The 22,413-nt window shown below is 35.9% G+C and overlaps 1 protein-coding gene across 2 annotated transcripts in view; it reads left to right on the top strand.

Annotated features, from left to right (window-relative positions):
* SYK (spleen associated tyrosine kinase) overlaps positions 1-22,413 on the top strand; it is a 197,669-nt gene that overhangs the window by 66,713 nt on the left and 108,543 nt on the right. For both annotated transcript variants that reach the window (XM_043977547.1, XM_043977546.1), the window contains exon 4: positions 21,120-21,280. In XM_043977547.1, the coding sequence (XP_043833482.1) occupies positions 21,120-21,280 (161 nt within the window). The remainder of the gene's footprint in view (positions 1-21,119; positions 21,281-22,413) is intronic.

The following is a 22,413-nucleotide window of genomic DNA, read 5'->3' as shown; positions in this document are numbered from 1 at the left end:
TCACAATATATCTGTAATAGAGGTAATGTAGGTATGGTTAACCTCATTTTAGAGTTGAAGAAACACAGGGAAGCCAAATGTCTTATAGGGGTAATTACAATGGAGACAAGTTTTGAATTCAGCTTTCCTAAGACCAATATTCTTTCCACTACACCATTTGAAAGGGATATTAGGTCATGTGGTCTGGTCTTCCGGCAATTCAGGAACTCTTTCTATAGCCTTCCTAATAGCTAGGTTGCTAGCCTCTATTTTAACCCTTCTAGTGATGTAGAACTCAGTTTTAAAATTTATTTATTCAAGGAGTCTTCAGTAAGTTTATACTCTGTGTAGAATACTGTGCAAAGTTCTGAGGGTGATTTAAAAAATAAGATATTCCCTCTAAGTTTAAACATGACCTATTTCTACCAGGAAATTATAATTAAATCAGGGAGATAAGATACATATGCAGGAACCAGTTAAATTCTACTGTACATCTTGTTCTGTGTGAGTGTTGCAGACAGTAAAAATATTAGAAATTCAAATGGCAAGTCAGATAGCAAGTATATGTTAGAGGCCGGACTTTTATCTCTATCTTATCAACTCTATGTCTAGCTTTCTATACAATGCTTCCCTCCATTCTAACTCTTGGAATATATGATATATTAAATATATGACATTATATCTTCATCGTCAAATATATTCAATTCAATTAAACACCTACTATTTGCAAGGCACTGTATTGGGACCTGATCACACAAAGAGAAAGAGGTTTGTTTGGGTTTTTTTTAGTCTCTTTTTAGCAACTTCCATTCTGCTTGGAACAAAAAATGTAAGCAGATATATAAATGCTAGATAATTTGAGGAAAGAGAGAAAACAGTAAAGACAGGGTCTATCAGTAAACACTTCAGGCACTGTGGTCTTGAAGAGTCAACACAGCTGAAACAACTGAACAACAGTAAATAATTATTGGTTGCAAAGTTCAGTCTCATACTTTCCATTTTTGAAAACTTTGAAGTGAAAAAGAGGCTTTTTTATTTAGTAAAATTACATTTATGTACAATTATTTCTCTTTTATTTTCACTTCTTTATTTAGTGGGTGACATTCTTTATTCATCCTGGATCCATTTGTTTATAGTGTGGGTGGATTATGTGGTCACTTCCTTGAACACATAATTCATGGGATGGGATAGTGGGACCCTAAAAATATCATATAAGTACCTGCAAATGGAAACTTTTAGAAATCCATGTCATGGTGCCTTGCTCCTATCACTGGTGAACCAGGGATGCATGGTGATAGTGACATTAAAATATATTATAAGACATTGGTGTTTTTCTTGACATGATCATAAGAATTTGCTGTTAAATTTCCTTTTGTGTTCCCTTTATTTCTTGCATTCACTAAAACCTGGCTACCTCTTGATGACAGTTTCCTTAGTTTTCCTTTCCAGTGCAGGTTACACTTTCACTCATACCCCTGAACCCCTGCTCATGGTTGTGGAGTTGGATTACTCCTTGTTCTCAATGGCCACTTCCAGGCTCACACTCACACTTTTACTCAATAAACTGTTCTCCTTTGAGGTTCATTCGATCCATATTTATCCAGTCAAAATTTTGGTAGTTATTTTCTATAGACCTCTAAAATACTTGTCTTACTTCCTCACTGAGTTCACTGACTGGCTCAAAGTCTTTCTTTCTTCTCATACTCCTGCACTCATACTAGGGGATTTCATCATAGTTACTGATACTCCTTCAAACACTTCAAACCTCCCAATTACTCAATTTACTAATTTCCCAGGACTATTTCCCACACCATAGATAAACACAGACATAGTTTTACTCTTGATCTTGCCATCACCCACAAATATCCCACATTCATATCCATTAACTCAGAATTTCCTTTATCTGATCATAATGAGTTATCAAACTCTATTTCTCCCTTTGCTTTTCAATACCTAACTGATCCTCACAACCACCTTCTATTTCTCTTTCCCTCAGTCTTTTTCGAGTCATTACATTTGCACCATCCATATTCTCTTCTCTGCCCCATCAACTCTACACTCTTGTCTTCTTCTTTTTAAAGTTAATTAATTTATTTTACTTAATTTTTTTTCAATCACCAAAAATCTGTTTTCCCTCTTATCCCATTCTTTTACCCCAATTGAGAACAAAAAATGCCATATAGATATGTGTATATATCATATGCACACACACACACACACATTATTTGAATCTCACTCTCATCTCCACTGGTCAAGGGAAGAAAGAATATATATACACATACAGAAATACAGACATACATTTGTATGTGTGTGTGTTGTGTTATGTTTAAAATAATTACAAGAGACAACAGTTCTGGGTAAGCACATTATCGATTTATTAATAATCTATCAGTAAGGGATTGACAAAATGGCTCCCTAACTTCTCATGGTCCAAAGAGAGATACTATGGGTAATTTTCTAGGTTTTTATTCCTTTTTGATAAGAGGCTGGTCATTATATATATCAATAAAATCTAATTGGTTCACATAATTAAAGGTGGATTACATCAGGTCAAAAGGACTGAATGCCTCCTTGATTCTGGACAACATCTCTCTATATTGTAATCAATTCAAAGAACTTGGACCCCATCCAAACTGTGTTAGCATGCTGGCTATTATCTGAGTATGGTCCTGAGGGGGACAGTGAATCTGGCTGACAGCAGGTAATGAAAAGGGGAATGTGAATTTCCCCATATACTAGTCAGTAATTATTTTCTCACATATGTATTAACATACTGCAGATATATAATGAGTGATGCCCCCCCCCCCACTCACACCCATGTATCATAAGTGTGTCATTGTGTTGCTCAAAGGGAGGCAGAAAAGACAACTCCAGCCTCTCCTCCTTCCATCTTTTTTTGCCCAAGGTCACACAGCTAGTAAGTGTCAAGTGTCAGAGACCAGATTTGAACTCAGGTCCTCCTGAATCCAGGGCTGGTGTTTTATCCACTGCACCATCTAGCTGCCCCTCTTCCTTCCATCTTTCTTCAAGGGAGACTTTAAGTCTTGACAGGAGAGGAAACAGAAGGTTGGGGCTGAAGCATGGCCACTGTTTTCCTTACACAGAGGGGATATTGGCATAGAGCTATATTTATTTGCTCCCTTAAATATTATTAGTCTAGAATCATAGTTTCGGGTTCATGCTAAGCTTCTGATTGCTGTTCATTAATGGAGAAAGGGCCTACCAGTTTCAAAATGAATACATGTAGAAGGAAGCAAAGAAATCCATTTATCCAAATCAATAGCAAAACAGAAATCAAAGTATACATAGACAAATAAACACCAGATAATGCAGAGTGAAGGAATTTTTTCATTGACAGTGATATAAATCAACTCAACCAAAAGAGAAAGACCTAGATTTCATTAAAGGGGAAGTTTCCCTGAAGTCTCTAATATTACTAGCTGGGATAGTCAAAGCTGGAAGCCAATGGTATCCAAAACCTAAAGAAACAAAAGTCTCACAGAAAGTCCAAAGAGGGCCAAGTGCTCGTCTGACACTACTGTGCTGCTCATGAAGACATAGGGCATCAATTACCACCAATAAAGGGAGAGTCCCATTTCATTGACCTTTGGCTCTTGAGTCACTCATACACATACATTGATATTCATTATATAACAGATGTACATAGATAGACAACATTCTGTACTTTAAACCCTTCACTTCTTTATCAGGAAGTAGGAAGTGTATTTGTCAATAGCCCTTTGGAACGGTGGTTGGTCATTACACTGATTAGATTTCCTAATTCTTTCAAATTTGTTTGTCTTTACCATATTGTGGTCATTGTATAAGTTTTTCCCTGGCTTTATTAACTTCACTCTGTATCTCAGGTTTCTTCCATCATTTCTTACAGCTCAATAGTATTCCATTAGAATTTAGTCATTCTTCAGTTGATGGGTACTCCCTGAGATTTCTATTCCTTGCCACTTCAAAAATAACTATAGATATTTTTGTACATCTTTAATTAGAATTTGTTTTACTGAGGATTAATTCATTTGATAATCAATCTTCATCCTAATTCCCTCTTTTACCTTCTGTCTTTTCCTTTCTATTTAATTATTGAGTTAAGTCTGTGTGTGTGTGTGTGTGTATGTGTATTCTCTTCTCTCCTTTTACTAGTTCAGAAGAGAGTAAGGTTCTAGTCTCAGCCACTTCTCTAGCTCTTCCTCTTTGTATAGGTGTCTATTTGAATATCTTGATTATACAAGATAACTTTTTAAAGCTTCCTTTCCATTCCTCCCTGACACAGCATATTCCTCTTCCTATGTCTTTCTAGTCTTAAGACCATCATTATGTAACAGAACTCCCAGGACTTGTTTAATTAGACTCACTCTATGACTTTGTGATGATAAGGTTAAGATGCTTAGTACACATGCTTAGCACCAGTGCTTAACATTGTTTAAAAATGTTTGCTGATTAATCAGTCAGCAAAATAATTGACACATATCATGTTCCAGCATTGGAATGTAAGCAATTTATCATCATTTAATCCTCTATCACTGTTCATATTTACTTTTTATATTCTTTTGACTCCTGTATTTGAACTTTAATTTTTTAATACAACTCCAGTCTTTCATCAGGAGCACTTGGAAGTACTCTATTTCATTAAATGTAAATTTCTGACCCTTCAGGATTTAATTCAATTTTGGTAGATAAATTATTCTTTTTTTAAAGATAAATTATTCATAATTGCAAGTCTATATTTTTTGCCTTCTGGGATATTTATTCCAAGATCTCTGCTCCTTATAATGATGGCTGCTCACTCATGTGTAAATCATGTGTAATCTCAATCAATGTGTAATCCTGAGTTAAGCTCCTTAGTACTTGATATTTTTTTTGGTTCCTTGCAGTATTTTTTCTTTAACCTGAAAACTCTAAAATTTGTTTTTAATGTTCTTGGAAGTTTCCATTTTGGGGTTTCTTATAGAAGGTGACTGGTGGATCTTTTTTTTCTTCTATTTTTCCTTTGCCCTTTGGTTCTAAAAGATCTGAGCACTTTTATTTTTAAGATTTTCTGAAATAGGATGTTGAAGCTCTTTTTTGGTCATGGAATTTAATGATTTGAATATAACTCCTATATGTGGATATGAAAATTGCTACATACTCATTTTTATTGAAAATTACTGCACAGAAGTTACAAAACCAGTGCCAAAATCCTTTAAGTAGAAATCTAAAGAAACTGGTATAGAATTGCTTCTACAGGTGACAAGTTTCACTTGAAAAAACAAAATTGACATCACTTAATTGAATTCCACATTCACACAAGTATAATTCAAAACAAATATCACTAAAGTAAATTTAACCATAGTGGCTTCTCACATTTATATATCCAAGATTTCCTGAAATTCTATAAATTGCATTGTATAACAGCTTCTCAGCACTCTCAGATCACTTTGGAAATTGAATGAACTTGATAAATACATATCCCTTCACTCTTCATCTGTGAAGTAGTTTCCTAGCTTAAATACCTACATCTGTTATTTTAGGGATGAATGATTTTAGTGACAGATTCTAAAGGATTCTGTTCGTCTCAGTGAAAAATGAAAAGAAAGTTTATCCTTTTTTAAAAAAAGGTATTATATGAATATTTGATGAACACGTTTTGGAATTTTAGTGCTTTCCATTGATTGATATCATTATTGAGTTCTTTGCTATGAGAATTTTACTATATGTTGGGAGTGGAACTGCATGATTGTCTATGGTGCAGAAGGTGCCATTACTGGAATTAAATATTTTATGCTGAAATTAGTTCAATGCTATAAATGTTTGATAGCAAATATTCATGCTCCACTCTAATAGCAAGTGAAATCAAAGTATGATGTGACAATTGTTCAAAGACTGCTTAATTTCACAAACTTTTCCTTAAATAAATGCATTTTTTTAAAAAAATAAATGAATTGTTTGAAACTGTGGAGGGTCATTGTGTTGATCAGCATTCTTAAGTCTTTCAAAGTTGATGATCCTTACAATATTGCTGTTATTTTGTAGATTCTTCTTCTAGCCCTGCTCACTTCACTTGGCCTTCATTTAAACAAGTCTTCCCAGATTTTTCTGAAGCCCCAGTTTTCATCATTTCTTATAGCACAATTGGACTCCATTATATTTGTGTAATTCATATATTCATATTGCTCAGATGCCCAATTGATGGATATTGCTTCAGTTTCCAATTCTTTGTCACTATAAAGAATAAATATTTTTTGTGTATATGGGTCCTTTCCCTCTTTGATCTCTTGGGAGAAGAGTGGTATCACTGGGTCAAAGGGTATGCACAGTTTAAAAATCTTTTGATCATAGTTCCAAATTGTTGTCTAGAATGTTTGGATTAATTCCCAGATCCATCAATGGTGCATGTGTATCTTTTTTTCCACTTCCCTTCTAGCATTTATCATTTTCTTTCTTTGTCATATTAGCCAATCTAATGGGTGTGAAGTATTATCTCAGAGTTGTTTCAATTCACATGTCTCTAATTATTAGTTACTTAAAGCATTTTGTCATAAAACTATTAATAGCTTTGATTTCTTCCTCTGAAAACATTTTATTCATATACTTTGATGGGAATGGTGCTTATTCTTGTAAATTTGACTTAGTTCCCTATATTTGAAAAATGAGAGCTTTATCAGAGAAACTGGCTACAAAGATTTTTTTTAATTTGCCTATTTTTCTTATGATATTAGTTGTATTCAATTTATTTTTGTAAAGACTTTAAAATTTAATGTAATAAAAATTATCCATTTTTTTCTTTGTTGAACCTTTCTATCTTGGGCATTATATGACAGGTAATTTCTCCCTTACTTCAGTAATTTGTTTATGATAGTACCCTTTATGTCTAAATAATGCATCTGTTTTGATTTTATCTTGGTATGTCCTGTGAAAATGTTTGTGTCTAGTTTCTACTAGACCACTTACAATTTTCCCTGCATTTAAAAAAAATGGTCAATTCTTGCCCCAGTAGCTTGGAATTTTGAGTTTATCAAATACTACATTACTTTATTCATTTGTGTATTGTATTCCTAATTTTCTTCACTGATCAATTTCTCTATTTCTTACCAGATACCAAATACTTTTTTTTTTTGCAGGGCAATGAGGGTTAAGTGACTTGCCCAGAGTCACATAGCTAGTAAGGGTCAAGTGTTTGAGGCTAGATTTGAATTCAGGTCCTCCTGAATTCAGGGCTCTATCCATTGTGCCACCTAGCTGCCCCCTCCAAATAGTTAAAAAATTTTTTTTTTTTTTGGTAAGGAAATTGGGGTTAAGTGACTTTCCCAGAGTCACACAGCTAGTAAATGTTAAGTGTCTGAGGCTGGATTTGAACTCAGGTCCTCCTGACTCCAGGGCCGGTGCTCTCTCTACTGCACCACCTAGCTGCCCCAGAAGCTTGCCTTCTTTTTTTTTTTTTCTCTTTTCTTTTTTTTTTTTGATGAGGCACTTGGGGCTAAGTAACTTGCCCAGGGTCACACAGCTAGTAAATGTTAAGTGTCTGAGGCTGGATTTGAACTTAGGTCCTCCTGAATCCAGGGCTAGTCCTCTATCCACTGTGCCACCTAGCTACCCCAGAAGCTTACATTCTCTTTTTTCTTTTCTTTTCTTTTCTTTTTTTTTGATGAGGCACTTGGGGTTAAGTGACTTGCCCAGGGTCACACAGCTAGGAGTAATTGTCAGGTGTCTGAAGCCAGATTTGAACTCAGGTCTTCCTGAATCCAGGGCCAGTGCTTTATCCACTGTGCCACCTAGCTGTCCTAACACCAAATTATTTTGATGATTTCAGCTTTATAGTATACTTTGAGATCTGGTGGTACTGGTAGGTAACCTTCCTTTGATTAAAAAAAAACCAACAACAAACTTTTGGCTTTTTGTTCTTCCAAATGAATTGCTATTTTTCAAGTTGTATAAAGTAATCATTTGGAAATTTGAGTAGTATGCCATTGAATAAGTAAATTAATTTGGATAATGTTATCATTTGGCTCAGCCTACCCATGAGCAATTAATATTTCTCTGGCTATTTAGATATTTTTGTTTGTGTGACATGTTTCATAATTATGTTCATAGAGTTCCTATGTGTTGTGGCAGGTAATCTCTCCAGTATTTTATACTATCTGCAGTTGTATGAAATGGAATTTTTCTTTCTATATCTTCCTCATGGCTTTTGTTGGCAATGTATACAAATTCTGATGATTTGTGTTGGTTTATTTTATATTTTGCTGCTTTGTTGAAGTTGTTTATTGTTTCAAATTGTTTTTCAACCTAAAGAGTTTACTCTCTAAGTAAACCATTAGATTTGCAAGAAGGTGAAAGTGTTATTTCCTCATTGCCTATGCTTATTCCTTCAATTTCTTTCTTTCTTTCTTTTTTTTAACTGCTACAGCTAGTATTTCTAGTTATGGCAATAAAAAAGAAATTAAAACCATCAAAAAATTAAAATGAAAACCATACAGATATGACCTAAATAACATCCTTTATGAGTAAGAAGTGGAAATGATGAATAGATTCAAGGGATTAAATCTGGTAGATAGAGTGCCTGAAAAAGTATAGACAGAGGTTTGGAAGAGGTACCAACAAAAAATCATTTCCAAGAAAAAGAAGAGAAAAAACCCTTCTTTGATGAGGTTTTACAAATAGCCGAGGAAAGAAGAAAAGTAGAAGATACAGGAGTAAGGGAAAGATATACTTAACTGAATGCAAAATTTCAGAAAATAGCAAGGAAAAATAGGAAGATTTTCTTAAATGGGCAATGAAAACAAATAAAACAAAACAACAACAAAGTCAAGAAATCTCTTCAAGAAAATAATAAATACAAAGGAATGTTTTATGCCAAAATGTCCATAATAAAAGACAAAAATGGCAGGGAGTTAACAGAAGTAGAAGAGATTAAGAAGAGGTGGCAAGAGTACACAGAACTATGTAAGAAAGATCTTAAAATAATCACAATGTTGTGGTGACTGATCTAAAGCTGCACATAGTAGAGAATGAAGTAAAGAGGGTCTGAGAAAGCATTGGTAAAAATAAGGGTAGTGGAGATGATGGGATTCAAGCTGAAGTATTTAAAATATTAAAAGATGATTCTATGGGGGAGTGGGGCAGAGCCAAGATGGTGGAGAGAAGACAGGAAGTTGCCTGAGTTCTCCCCAGTTTTCCTTGTAAACAACTTTAAATCAAACCTTTAAACACATTCTGGAGCTACAGAACTTACAAAAAGATGGAATGAAACAATCTTCCATCTTAAGATAACTTAGGAGAACTTAGAAGACCTTAGAAAGGTCTGTTTTGTACAGTGAATAAAGCACTGGCCCTGGATTCAGGAGGACCTAAGTTCAAATATGGCCTCAGACACTTGACATTTACTAGCTGTGTGATCCTGGTCAAGTCACTTAACCCTCATTGCCCTGCATAAAAAAAAAATAAAAGGTCTGTTTCACTTGAGTAAAAGTGTAGTGCAGATGGTATCCCAGTAAGCCAGTGGGACTTAAGAATCACAGCACAGATCAGCAACTGAGTTTCCTTGTTCCTAGCTCAGCAGGCTAGTGGCACAGCAAGCCAACTGTGAGGTTCACAAACCCAAAGCAAAAGGCAAACTGCTTGCCAGGGAAACCTCACATACAACAGGCATGACTTACACCCAGCCACCCCAGTGCAACAAGAAAGCCTGAGGCCCTGGAGCAGAAAGCCATTGATTAAGCCCCTGGTCCCCAGCACAAGAATTTTGGGGCAGTTCCCCTGTGCCCTGGGAGTAAAGCACAACTTTAAATTCATGAAAAAGGTCAAAATGAGTAAGAAGCAGAGAAGAACCCTGATGATAGAAAGCTACTATGGTGACGGGGAAGCGCAAAACACAAACTTAGAAGAGGACAACACTGTCAAAATGCCTGCATGTGAAATCCCAAAGGGGAAGATGATTTGGTCTCAAGATCAAAAAGCCTCCTTGGAAGAGCTCAAAAAAGATTTAAAAGCGAAAATAAGAGAAGTAGAAGAAAAATTGGGAAAAGAAATGAGAGTTGTACAGGAACAAGTCAACACCTTGTAAATGGAAGGACAAAAATTGAAGAAAATAATTCCTTAAAAAAATACCATTGGTCAAATGGAAAAAAAAAAATTCCAGTGAAGAATACAATTTCTTAAAAAGTAGAATTGGCCAAATGGAAAAGGAGGTACAAAAGCTAATTGAAGAAAATAATTCCTTAAAAATTAGAATTGGGCAGGTAGAAGCTAATGACTCTAAGAGTCATCAGGAATCAGTCAAATAGAATCAAAAGAATGAAAAAAAAGAGAAGAAAATGTAAAAAATATCTCATTGGAAAAACAACTGACCTGCAAAATAGACTGAAGAGAGATAATTTAAGAATTACTGGACTACATGAAAGTCATGATCAAAAACAGAGCCTGGACAGCATATTTCAGGAAATTATCTTTTTTTTTTTTTTAAAGTGAGGCAATTGAGGTTAAGTGACTTGCCCAGGGTCACACAGCTAGTTAAGTATTAAGTGTCTGAGGCCGGATTTGAACTCAGGTACTCCTGACTCCAGGGCCGGTGCTCTATCCACTGCGTCATCTAGCTGCCCCTCAGGAAATTATGAAAGAGAACTGCCGTGATATTGTATATCCAGACAGTAAAATAGTAATTAAAAGATTCCACTGATCACTTCCTGAAAGAGATCCCCAAAAGAAAACTCCAAGGAATATTATAACCAAATTCCAGAATTATCAGGTGAAGGATAAAATACTGCAAGCACCCAAAAAAGAAACAATTTAAATATAATGGAACCACAGTCAGGATTACACAGGACCTGGCAGCTTCAACATTAAAAATGGGAGGGCTGTGAATATGATATTCCAAAAGGCAAATGAGCTTGGATTGCAACCAAGAATCAACTACCCTGCAAAATTGAGCATAGGGGAAAAGATGGACATTCAATGAAATAGGGAACTTTCAAACTTTCTTGATGAAAAAAACTAGAGTTGAACAGAAAATTCAGTCTTCAAACACAAGACTCAAGATAAGCATAAAAAGGTAAACAGAAAAAAAACCCCATGTTATTTAATAAAGTTAAATTGTTTACATCTATACATGGGAAGATGATGCTTGTTACTCTTGAACTGTATCTCTATTAGGTTAGATAGAGGCAGTATACATAGACAGAGGGTGTGAGTGTAATATGACTTTGATGTAATCGTATAAAATATTAAGGGGTAAAAAATGATTTTACTGGGAGAAGGGGAAAGGGGAGGCAGAATGGGGTAAATTACATCATATGAAGAGGTGAAAAAATCCCATTACAGTAAAGGGAAAGAAGGGGGGGGGTCAGCATTATTTGAACTTTACTTTCATCAGATTTGGCTCAAAGAGGGAATAACATACACAATCATTTGAATAAAGAGATTTATCTTATCCTATAGGGAGGCAGAAGGGGGAAAGGAAAACAAAAACAGGGGCACTGACAGAAAGCAGGAAGGGAAAGAGGAAAGAAAAGGGAGGAAGAGCTGATAAAAGGGAGGGGAAATTAAGGGAGTCAGTGGTCAGAAGCAAAATATTGGCAATGAGGTGAATAGGAAAATGGAAATGGATAGCAGAGTGGATTAAAAAAAGAATCCTACAATATGTTGTTTACAAGAAACACATTTGAAGCAGAGAGATACAGAGTAAAAGGCTGAAACAGAATATATTATGCTTCAGCTGAAGTGAAAAAAGGGGTAACAATCCTTATTTCAGACAAAGCACAAGAAAAACAGATCTAATTAAAATAGTTAAGGAAGGAAATTACACCTTACTAAAAGGTACCATAGACATTGAAGTCATATCAATACTAAACATATATCAACTGTGATGTTTAAAATCTAACTGAAACTTTAGCACCAGTCTTTGGTCATTAAGCATTTATTAAAGTATATTGAAGTTAGCAGAGAGAGAGAGAGAGAGAGAGAGAGAGAGAGAGAGAGAGAGAGAGAGGAAAAGCTGCTTTCACCTAACTATCTAAGAGAGAGAATGAGTCTGCCACCTCCAGCCAGTTCCTAAACCAAAAGGAAGATCCTTAGCAGCTTCTCCCAGAAGCCCCCTGTGAAACAGGAAGCATGGCCATACACAGCTCCGAACTAATTGGCTGGTAGCATTGATAGACAAGACCCACAGGCAGTAGACAAAACTTCTGGACACCAATCCAACCCTCAAAACCCCAGAAAGGTCACCTCATGCTTTCTCCTCAGGGCAGAGCTGCCCTGGTTCTCACAATGTCTTTCTGAGCAGGGTGGTGGCACTCTGATTCTCACAGAACCAAGTGGTAGAGCATTCAAATTATTAGAGAAGTTAAGTGAGTTACAAGGAGAAATAGACAGCAAAACTATACTAGTGGTGGACCTCAACCTTCTCCTGTGAGAACTAGACAAATCATTCCCCAATTGAGAACTGGTCAAAGGATAGTTTTGGTCAATAGGCAGTTTTCAGATGAAGAAATTAAAGCTTTCTAAAGCCATATGGAAAAATGTTTTCAATCACTATTAATTAGAGATATGCAAATTAAAACTACTCTGAGGTACCACCTCACACCTATCAGAGTGGCTAACATGACCAAAAAGGGCAGCTAGGTGGCACAGTGGATAAAGCACCGGCCCTGAATTCAAGAGGACCTGAGTTCAAATCCAGCCTCAGCCATTTGACACTTACTAGCTGTGTGATACCCTGCAAAAAAAAAAAAAAAGAAAAGAAAAAAGAAAAAGAAAGAAATGGTAAATGTTGGAGAAATGTAGGAAAACTGGAACACTAATGCATTGCTGTTGGAGTTGTGAACTGATCCAATCATTCTGGAGAGCAATTTGGAACTATGGCCCAAAGGCTATAAAACCATGACTCAGCAATACCACTATTAGGTCTGTATCTCAAAGAGATCATAAAAAAGGGAAAAGGACCATCATTGTACAAAATAAAAATTTAGAGCTGCTCTTTTTGTGGTGGCAGAGAATTAGAAGTTGAGGGGATGGTTATCATTTGGGGAATGGCTGAACAAATTGTGGTATTTGAATTTAAGGAATACTATTGTGCACTAATGATAAGCAGGAGGTTTTCAGAAAAACTTGGAAAGATTTACATGAACTGATGCTGAGTGAAGTGAGCAGAACCAAGAGAAAATTGTACACAGTAACAGCAACATTGTGCAATGAGTAACTGTGATAGACTTAGCTCTTCTCAACAATACAATGATCCAAGACAATTCCAAAGAATTCATGAGGGAAAATGCTCCCCACATCCAGAGAAAGAACTATAGAGTCTGAATGTATATCAAAGCATACAATTTTCATTTTTTTGTTTCTTCTTTCTTGTTTTTTTTTCCCTTCTGATTTTTCTCTCACAACATGACTAATGTGGAAGTGTGTTTAACATGATGTAAAAAAAAAATAAGCAAGAAAAGAAAAAAAAAATGATGCTGGTAAACTACTACACTCAATATGCCAGCAAATTTGGAAGACTCAGTAGGGGCCATTGGATTGGAAAAGAGTTTACATCACAGAACTAAAGAAGGGGCAATGCCAAGGAATGCTTGAATTATTGAAGAATAACACTCATTTTACACAGCAGCAAAGTTATGTTTTTAAGATTCTTCAAGCCAGGATTCAGCAATATGTGAACCACAAATTGCCAGAAGAGCAGGCAGGGGTTTCAAAGAGGCAGAGGAACCAGAGACTCAATTGCCAACATTAGTAGGGTTATGGAGGAAGCAAGGGAGTTCCAAAAAATTATCTGCTTCTGTTTCATTGAGCACTCTGAAGCCTTTGACTGTGTGGAATGCAACAAAATGTGCCAAGTTCTCAAAAAGATGGGAGTACCAGATCATTTTACTTGTTTCCTGAGGAACCTCTATATATAGGTCCAAGAAACAAGTTAGAATTGAATATGAAACAACTGATTGTCATATGACTGGATTGTCACTTTACTTATTTGACAAGGTATCTCATTTGAGGCATCATTTGCATGCAGGATCTGCATCATGTAATGCAGAGTATATCATGCAAAATGCCTAGCCTGAAAGAATTAAAAGCCAGAATTAAGGTTCCTCTGAGAACTATCAACAACCCACGTGTGTAGATGATACCACTGTGATGGCAGAAAGTGAGTAAGAATTAATAATAGTCTTGATGAGGGTGAAAGAAGAATGTCAAAGTTGGCTTGAAGCTTAACATAAAAAAAATGGTAACTGGTCCCATTACTTCCTGGCAAGTAGAGGGAGAAGAAATGGAAGTATTGTCAGGTTTTATATTCTTGGGCTCAAAGATCATGTAAACGGTGACTGCAACTATGAAATTAAAAGACACTTGCTCTTTGGAAAGAAAGCTATGGCAAATCTGGCCAGCATTGTAAAAAGCAGAGACATTACTATGGTAACAAAAGTCTATAATGTCAAAGCTATAGTTTTTCCAGTAGCAATGTATGAATGTGAGTTAGATTCTAAGAAAAGCTGTGTTCTACAGAATTGACACTCTCAAATTGTGGTGTTGGAGAAGACTTGAGAAACTGTTGGGCAGAGAGGAGGTCAAATCAGTTAATTCAGACTATTCATTGAAAGGTCAAATGTTGAAGCTGAAAGTTAAATACATAATGTGAAGACAGAATTCATTGAAAAAGACCCTGATATTTGGAAAGGTTGAAGGCAAAAGGAAAAGGGAATGACCAAGGATAAGAGGGATAGTGTCATGGAAGCAACAAACATGAGCTTGGACAGACCGGAGAATAAAAGGAACTGGCATGGGTCCCCAGGAGTTTGACACGACTGAGCAACAACAATAAAAAGCATTTCTAGAACAATATAGACATTCTTCATCACTTACCTTATTAGAAAAACTAGCTTACACTCAACATGGATAATGCTTACTCTTAGTTTTAGATACTACTTATCATTTTAAGGAAAATTCCATTTTCCCTGTGGTTTTTGAAAAACAGGAATGGGTGTTTTATTTTGACAAAACTTTTTCTTCATCTGTGGAAATAATTGCAGTTTTTTTTGTTTTGTTATTGATATGGTCACTTATGCTTGTTTAATTTTTTTCTATTTTCCATTTAATGGCTGAGTTCATCCCTTCACATTCTCTGATTGTATTTCCCTCCATCCTGTTCTTTTCTATTCTTTTTTTTTTTTTACCTTATTCTTTCCTCAAACGTCTCTTTGAGTCTTGGCTTCTGATTATTTCTTTCCTTGCATCTCTTCTCTTTCTTTTCCTCCTCTTTCTCTTAACCCTTTCCTCTCTACCCTGTGGGGTAAGAAGAATTTCTGTACTCAACTGTGTATGTTTATTCTTTCCTTCTTGAACCAGTTCAGATTAGAGTAAGGTTCAAATGTTTTCCAGTGCCCCCTTTCACCTCCATTGTAGAAACCCTTCCTTTAATATCCCATTTATTTATGTATGTATGTATGTATTTATTTTTGCAGGGCAATTGGGGTTAAGTGACTTGCCCAGGGTCACACAGCTAGTAAGTGTTAAGTGTCTGAGACCAGATTTGAACTCAGGTCCTCCTGAATCCAGGGCCAGTGCTCTATCCACTGCGCCACCTAGCTGCCCCATCCCATTTATTTATATGAGGTAATTTTTTGTCCTGTTGGATAATCCTTAGTTTTGCTGAATAGCTTATTCTTACCTGTAATCTTAGATCCTTTACCTTCCAGAATATCATATTGAAAGACCTCCATTCACTGTTGTGGTGGCTGCTAAAACTTGTGTTTGGTGTTAAGTGACTTGCCCAGGGTCACACAGCTAATTAAGTGTCAAGTGTCTGAGGTCGGATTTGAACTCAGGTCCTTCTGAATCCAGGACCTGTGCTCTATCCACTGTGCCACCTAGCTGCTCCATTCCTATTACTTTTTTTGTTTCGTTTTGTTTTATTTTGTTTTTAGTGAGGCAATTGGGGTTAAGTGACCTGCCCAGGGTCACACAGCTGGTAAGTGTTAAGTGTCTGAGGCCGGATTTGAACTCAGGTACTCCTGACTCCAGGGCTGGTGCTCTTTCCCATTCCTATTACTTCTACTGTTTTTTCCTTGACCTAGAACTTCTGGATTTTTGCTATAATATTCCTTGATGTTTTCATTTGGGGGTTTCTTTTAGGAAATGAGCAGTGGATTTTTACTATTTTTACTTTGCCCTCTGGCTCTAAGAGTTCTGAATAATTTTCCTTTATAATTTCTTGAAGTATGATATCTAAGCTGCAAGAATTTTAAAATGACCTCTCCTCTATTTTCCATGTCAGTAGTTTGTTTGTTGTGTTTTTTTTGGAGATATTTCACATTTTCTTCTATTTTTTCAGTCTTTAGACTTTATTTCTTGATATCTCATGAAGTCATTAGTTTCTATATAATCGATTCTAATTTTTAAGGAATTATTTTCTTCAGTAATGTTTCCCCCAAGCTGTTGATTCTTTTCCTAACTCTCTTGCATAGCTCTAATTTCTTTCCCCATTTCCCCTTCTACTGCTCTTATTGTTTTATAGTATTTTTTTGCACCTTTAAAAAATCCTTTAATGCTACTAAGAATTATTGTTCGCCTTTTGTCTAATCTGCATTTTTCTTTGAGGCTTTGCTTGTAGATGTTTTCAAGTCATTGTCTTCTGAGTTTCTGTCTTCAGCTTTTATCGGTTTCTTTTATTTGCTCATTCTTTCAGCGTATTTCTTGGCTTAGGAATTTGTAATAGTGTTAGGCTTTGCTCACTTCTGGAGAGTGGTGTTTTGCCTGAGCTTTTGTGTTTTATGTCTTACTGCTGTTTTCACAGCTCAATTTGGGAGCCTGCAAAATGTTCCATGCTTCTAAGTTGGTATGATTTGGGAAGAGATTTTTTTAGACCTCCTAGTCTGAACTTTATGATTTCTTGAGCCATGTTTAAATATGTTAGATTCCATGTGTTTGAGTTTCATTAAACTGTAGCTGGATTCAATTACATTCAGCTTGATTCAGCTTGATGAAAAGATCTGCAGGTTCAGTGTGACTGAAGTGCAACACCCCTTTATCCTTGCTTTCCTGCCTTGGTTAATTCACTGTAAGCTCCTTGAAGGGCTAAAGGTTAAAACTGAGTCCCTGCTCTGCTCTTGGGCTCACACCTGCACAGATAAGTTTTGGAACTTGTTCCTTACTCTGTACATAGATGGGGCCTCTCTCATTCATAACCAAAACTACTCCTTTCCATGCTGGAACTGTGACCTATAACTGGGCAATGTTTCCAGAGAATTTTCCTCTGCCTAAAAATGGTTCAGATCCCCTGGGATCTCTTTCTGCCCTGTTGATTATAGCCTTGCTGTTTAGTTTCAGGCCTGTTACTATCCCTTGTCCCTAGAATACTGCTCACCACTGCTGCTGACTCTGAGCTTTTGGTCAGTGTCTGCCTCAATGTCTGCAGACCTCTCTGAGTGTCTTCTAAAGCTGTCCTAGGCTAGGAAAAAAAACCCAAAAAACTCACTGTGAGTTTTTCTTTTTTCTTTTTCTTTTTTTTTGTCATCAGAATTTAGCTGTGTGTGTTTTCTACATTGTTGTAGAGGTGACGTGTTGGGTGAGCTGGGCAAAAACAGTGACTTTTGCTCTATCATCTTAACTTCATCTCATAATGTAAAGGGGCATCTACATGGTGCAGAGGACCTAAGTTCAAATCTCACCTCAGACTAGCTGTGTGACCCTGGGCAAATAACTTATCCCCAATTGCCTCAATTATCCAGGGCCACCTCCAGTTGTCCTGATATATATCTTGCTACTGGACGCAGATGGCTTTGGAGGAGAGAGTGAGGCTGGTGACTTTGCACAGCCCTCCCTCACCGAAATGTCACTATTCTCCTCAGGAATGAAGGAAAAAGAAACCTAGTGTAATAACTCTTATGGTTTTTTCTCATTTTGTTTTCCAGGTCAGTTGTTTTTGCTATGAGATACCTTATACTTTGTTCTATTTTTTTTTCCAGATTTATGATGGTTTTAAAATTTCTTGTTGTCACATGAAATTTTTTGTTGTTGTTGTTTCTTTGGTTTATATCTGATCCATTCTAATTTTCAAAGGAATTCATCGCTTGGACAAATTTTTGTACTTCTTATGCCAGGCTGTTAATTCCCTTTCCAATTCTTCTCATGTATTTTCTATTTTCCATTTTCCCCATCTAGCACTCTCATTGATAAAAATACTTTCAAAATTCTCTTTTTAAGTTATTGTTTCATGTCCTCCAGGATTTCTAGTTGAATTTGTGCCCAATCTGTTTGGGCTTTATGTATAAATGTTTGGTATTTGTTTTTCTTCTAGGTTTGTGTCTTAAATATTCCAATCACTATAATAGCTTTTCTTTTCTTTTCTTTTCTTTTCTTTTCTTTTCTTTTCTTTTCTTTTCTTTTCTTTTCTTTTCTTTTCTTTTCTTTTCTTTTCTCTTCTCTTCTCTTCTCTTCTCTTCTCTTCTCTTCTCTTCTCTTCTCTTCTCTTCTCTTCTCTTCTCTTCTTTTCTTTTTTTCAGGGTAATGAGGGTTAAGTGACCTGCCCAGAGTCACACTGCTAGTACGTGTCAAGTATCTGAGGCCAGACTTGAACTCAGGTCCTCCTGAATCCAGGGCCAGCACTTTATCCACTGTACCACCTAGCTGCCCCCTATAATAGCTTTTCATGGTGGAATTATTTCTTTTAATTTTCTTATTTTTCCAGCCAACTTCCTGACTTAAGACTTGATGTTAGGACTAAGATTATGGGCACTTCCAGAGGCAAGGTCTATTGTTGATTCTGTTTCTGCTTTCTTGAGGGTACTACTGGTTGTGTTGTTTGAGAATATCAGGAGACAACTCTGGCTGGGGCTTGGGAGATTTAGTGTTTCCAAAGTAGACTGATATAAGGAAACATCTGATTACTATACTTTCTCCCTACCTTGGGTCTGAGTTTCGCAAGTACCTGACCCAGGTTTGGGTCTGTGCAAGAGTAACTTCCACTGGGCTCAGCTAGTATCAGACAGCTCAAAGTTCAGCTGGTTCAGTGACGGAATTGTAGGCTTCTTTTATTCCCCTAAATTTTTGTGCTCTGGTTATTCCTCTGAAGAATTCAGACTGGAATAGAAACTGGAAATGAAACTCCACTCTGCTTTTGGGATTTGAGCCTCACTTTTGTGGCTTCTTCCTTACCTTGAACAAAAACCACCACTGGGCACAGTTATGTTCATAGTAAATCCTAGATCTGAGTTCCACAACTGAATAATGGGAGACAAAACTGCATTTGACAACTCTTCACATTTGTGGTGCCCTAATGAATCTGGAACCTCCTTTTTTCCCTTTCACAGCTTCACTTTGGTTTGGAGTATTCCATACATGGATAGACCCTGTCTATACTGTTTGTAGGGCCCTTTGTCAGTCTCCCTTTTTTTTTATAGGCTAGAAAAATGACCTGTGACTTTTTCTTGTATTTCTACACCAGGATTCAGTCTGGTGAATTTTTTAGATCTATTTAGGGGAGTTTTATGGGGTGGAGAGCTGGCTGTACTGCTTCCTGGTATCCCATCATCTTTATATCACATTTGAAAGAGTAACCCTATTTATCTAAGGTAAATCTTTTTACATGAACAAGTGATCCCATTCCCTTTTCTATGTTAGATTTCCCCCTCTATCATCTCTACTTTTCCATCAATCTTCAATCACTTCCTGTCTCCTGGTTACTTTCCTACTGTCTATAAGCATGCCCGTCTCATTTTCAAAAAAGTCTTCACTTGGTCTTTCATTTCATATCTTGCCTCTCTTTTATAGATTAACTCCTTGAGAAGGCCATGTACAATCAATGCCTGCTTTTCCTTTCCTTTCATTCTCTTTTTAACTCCCTGTAGTCTGACTTTTGACCTTATTCAACCAAACTGCTCTTTCCAAATTTACTAATCATTTCTTAAATGCCAGACCTAATGGCTTTTTCTTCTTTCTCATACTTCTGAAACTTTCTGTAGCCTTTGACAGATACTCCCTCCCTTGGGATAAACTCTCCCCTTTAGTTTTTTGTGATTCTGCTCTCTCATTGATTCTACTATTCTTGTCTCACTTCTTTGGATATTTATCTATGTCATGTAAGTTAACTGACAATATTCCCCATGGCTTTGTCCTTAGCCCTGTTTTCTTTTCCCTCTACATTGTTTCACATAGTGATCTCATCCACTCCTCTAGTTTCATTTATGAGTTCCAAATTCCAAACCCCCTTCCCTCCTCCCCCCCGTCCTGAGTCAGTAACTAATCAGATATTATAAGTTATACATGTGCAATTATTTAAAACATTACCATATTCATCATTTTGTACAAAAAACTCAAATAAAATAAAAAAAGAATAGAAATAGAAATAAAAGAAAAGTGAAAAATACCATGTTTCATTCTTTGTTTAATTAATATCAGTTCTTTCTTTGGAGGTGGACAGTATACTTCCTCATTAGTGCTTTGGGATTGCTTTGGATCATTTTATTGCTGAGAATAGTTAAGTCATTCACAGTTCTTCATCAAACAATATTGCTGTCACTGTGCACAGAGTTTTCCTCACTTCACTATACATCAGTTCATACAAGTCTTTCCAGGCCTTTCTGTAATCATTCTTCTTGTCAATTCTTATAGAAAAATACCACTCCATCACCATCATATACCACAGCTTGTGTAGACATTCCCCAATTGATAGACATTCCTTTGACTTCCAATTCTTAGCCAATACAAAAAAATTGCTATATTCTTGGAGCCAAATACACAGAAGCAAAAATGAAATAATGCTTGCGATGAAGGAGCTGCCATTCTATTGAAGGAACAGAATACAAACTAACATTGTTTAAGAAAACCAAAGAGTTATTATTATTAACAATAATATTAATATTAACAAATGGAGGGTAATGGGAGATGGTGGGTTGAAGGATGGCTTACCTGAGTTGAATATGGAAAAAAAATGATTGTGAGAGATGGCAATGAATAGTACATTGGGAGAATTGGTTATGTGAATGCAGAGAGGCAGGGCCTAGAATATTGAGTTTGGAGAATAGGCAGGGGTACATTTTTTCCTGAAATCTGGAATTCTTAAAATCTGATGATATGAATCTTTTCTGATAATGAGACATTTAAAAAAAAATTATCCTAGGATAATGAAAGGCAATCTATCTTATCATGCTCCTCTCTCCCTACAGGGTCAAGCTCTTGAACAAGCTATTATTAGTCAAAAACCACAATTGGAGAAGTTGATTGCTACTACTGCTCATGAGAAGATGCCATGGTTCCATGGGAAGATCTCTCGACTTGAGTCTGAACAGATTGTTTTAATTGGGTCAAAAACAAATGGAAAATTTTTGTGAGTATTTTTCGTCAGAAACATTGATGACCATTAGCAGTTCATTTTTTTTTCTGTCTATATAAATAGGATTCTACACTAGGATGAGATTAATTGGATAACACTATATGATGAATTGTAAGCTTAAAGGAATCTTGAAATATAATCTTCTAATTTTCCTGTTTTGAGGATATATGAAAAACTCAAGTTTGTTTTTCTCAACGTGGTATTAAAATGAAATTTCTCTGATAATAGTTAAAGAAAATATTGTTCTGTTTTATTCCATGCTTTTGGTGTTAAATATAGGTGGGTTAACATTCTGTACATATACATATAAACATACACAATATATATTCACAATTCTTTTCTTAAATGATTTTAGGATTTTGAATACATGGCAGCATGAAGCAACAAGAAGTGAAGGCCAAAATAAACATTTGAATTATTTTTCAATGCTTTTATTTGATTTTATATTTATTTATTATTTATTGTATTTTTTTCCAGTTACACATAAAGATAGTTTTAAACATTTGTTTTTATATGATTTTGAGTTCCAAATTTTTCTCTCACCTTCACTTCCCTCCCCAAGACAAGAAAGCAGTAAGGTATATATGTACAATCACATTAAACATATTTCCAAAATAATCATGTTGTGAAAGAAGAATCAGAACAAAAGGGAAAAACCTCAAAAAAGAAAAAAAAAAGCCCCCAAAGTAGAAATAGTATCATTCAATCTGCATTCAGATTCCACAGTTCTTTTTTTCTGGATATGGAGAGCATTTTTCATCATGAATCTTTGGGAATTATCTTGGATTATTGTATTGCTGAGAAGAGCTAAGTCTATCACAGTTAATCATTGCACAATGTTGCTGTTACTGTGTAAAATGTTCTCCTGGTTCTGTTCACTTCACTAAGAATCAGTCCACTTAAGTCTTTCCAGGTTTTTCTGAAAATTGTCTGCTCATTATTTCTTATAACACAATAGTATTCCATTACATTCATATACTACATGTGATGTTTAAAATCTAAATTGTGGTCGCCAAAAATTAAAAGGCTTCAGTATCAGTCTTTGGGCATTAAACATTTATTAGAACATACAGATATTTACAAAGAGTTCAGAAGGTTATGAAAAAGAAGTCCTACCTAGCCTAGAG

Source organism: Dromiciops gliroides, chromosome 1 (genome assembly GCF_019393635.1).
Source record: "Dromiciops gliroides isolate mDroGli1 chromosome 1, mDroGli1.pri, whole genome shotgun sequence".
Lineage (NCBI taxonomy): Eukaryota > Metazoa > Chordata > Mammalia > Microbiotheria > Microbiotheriidae > Dromiciops > Dromiciops gliroides.
The sequence above is the reverse complement of the archived record's forward strand: the minus strand, read 5'-3'. Positions and strand labels throughout refer to the sequence as shown.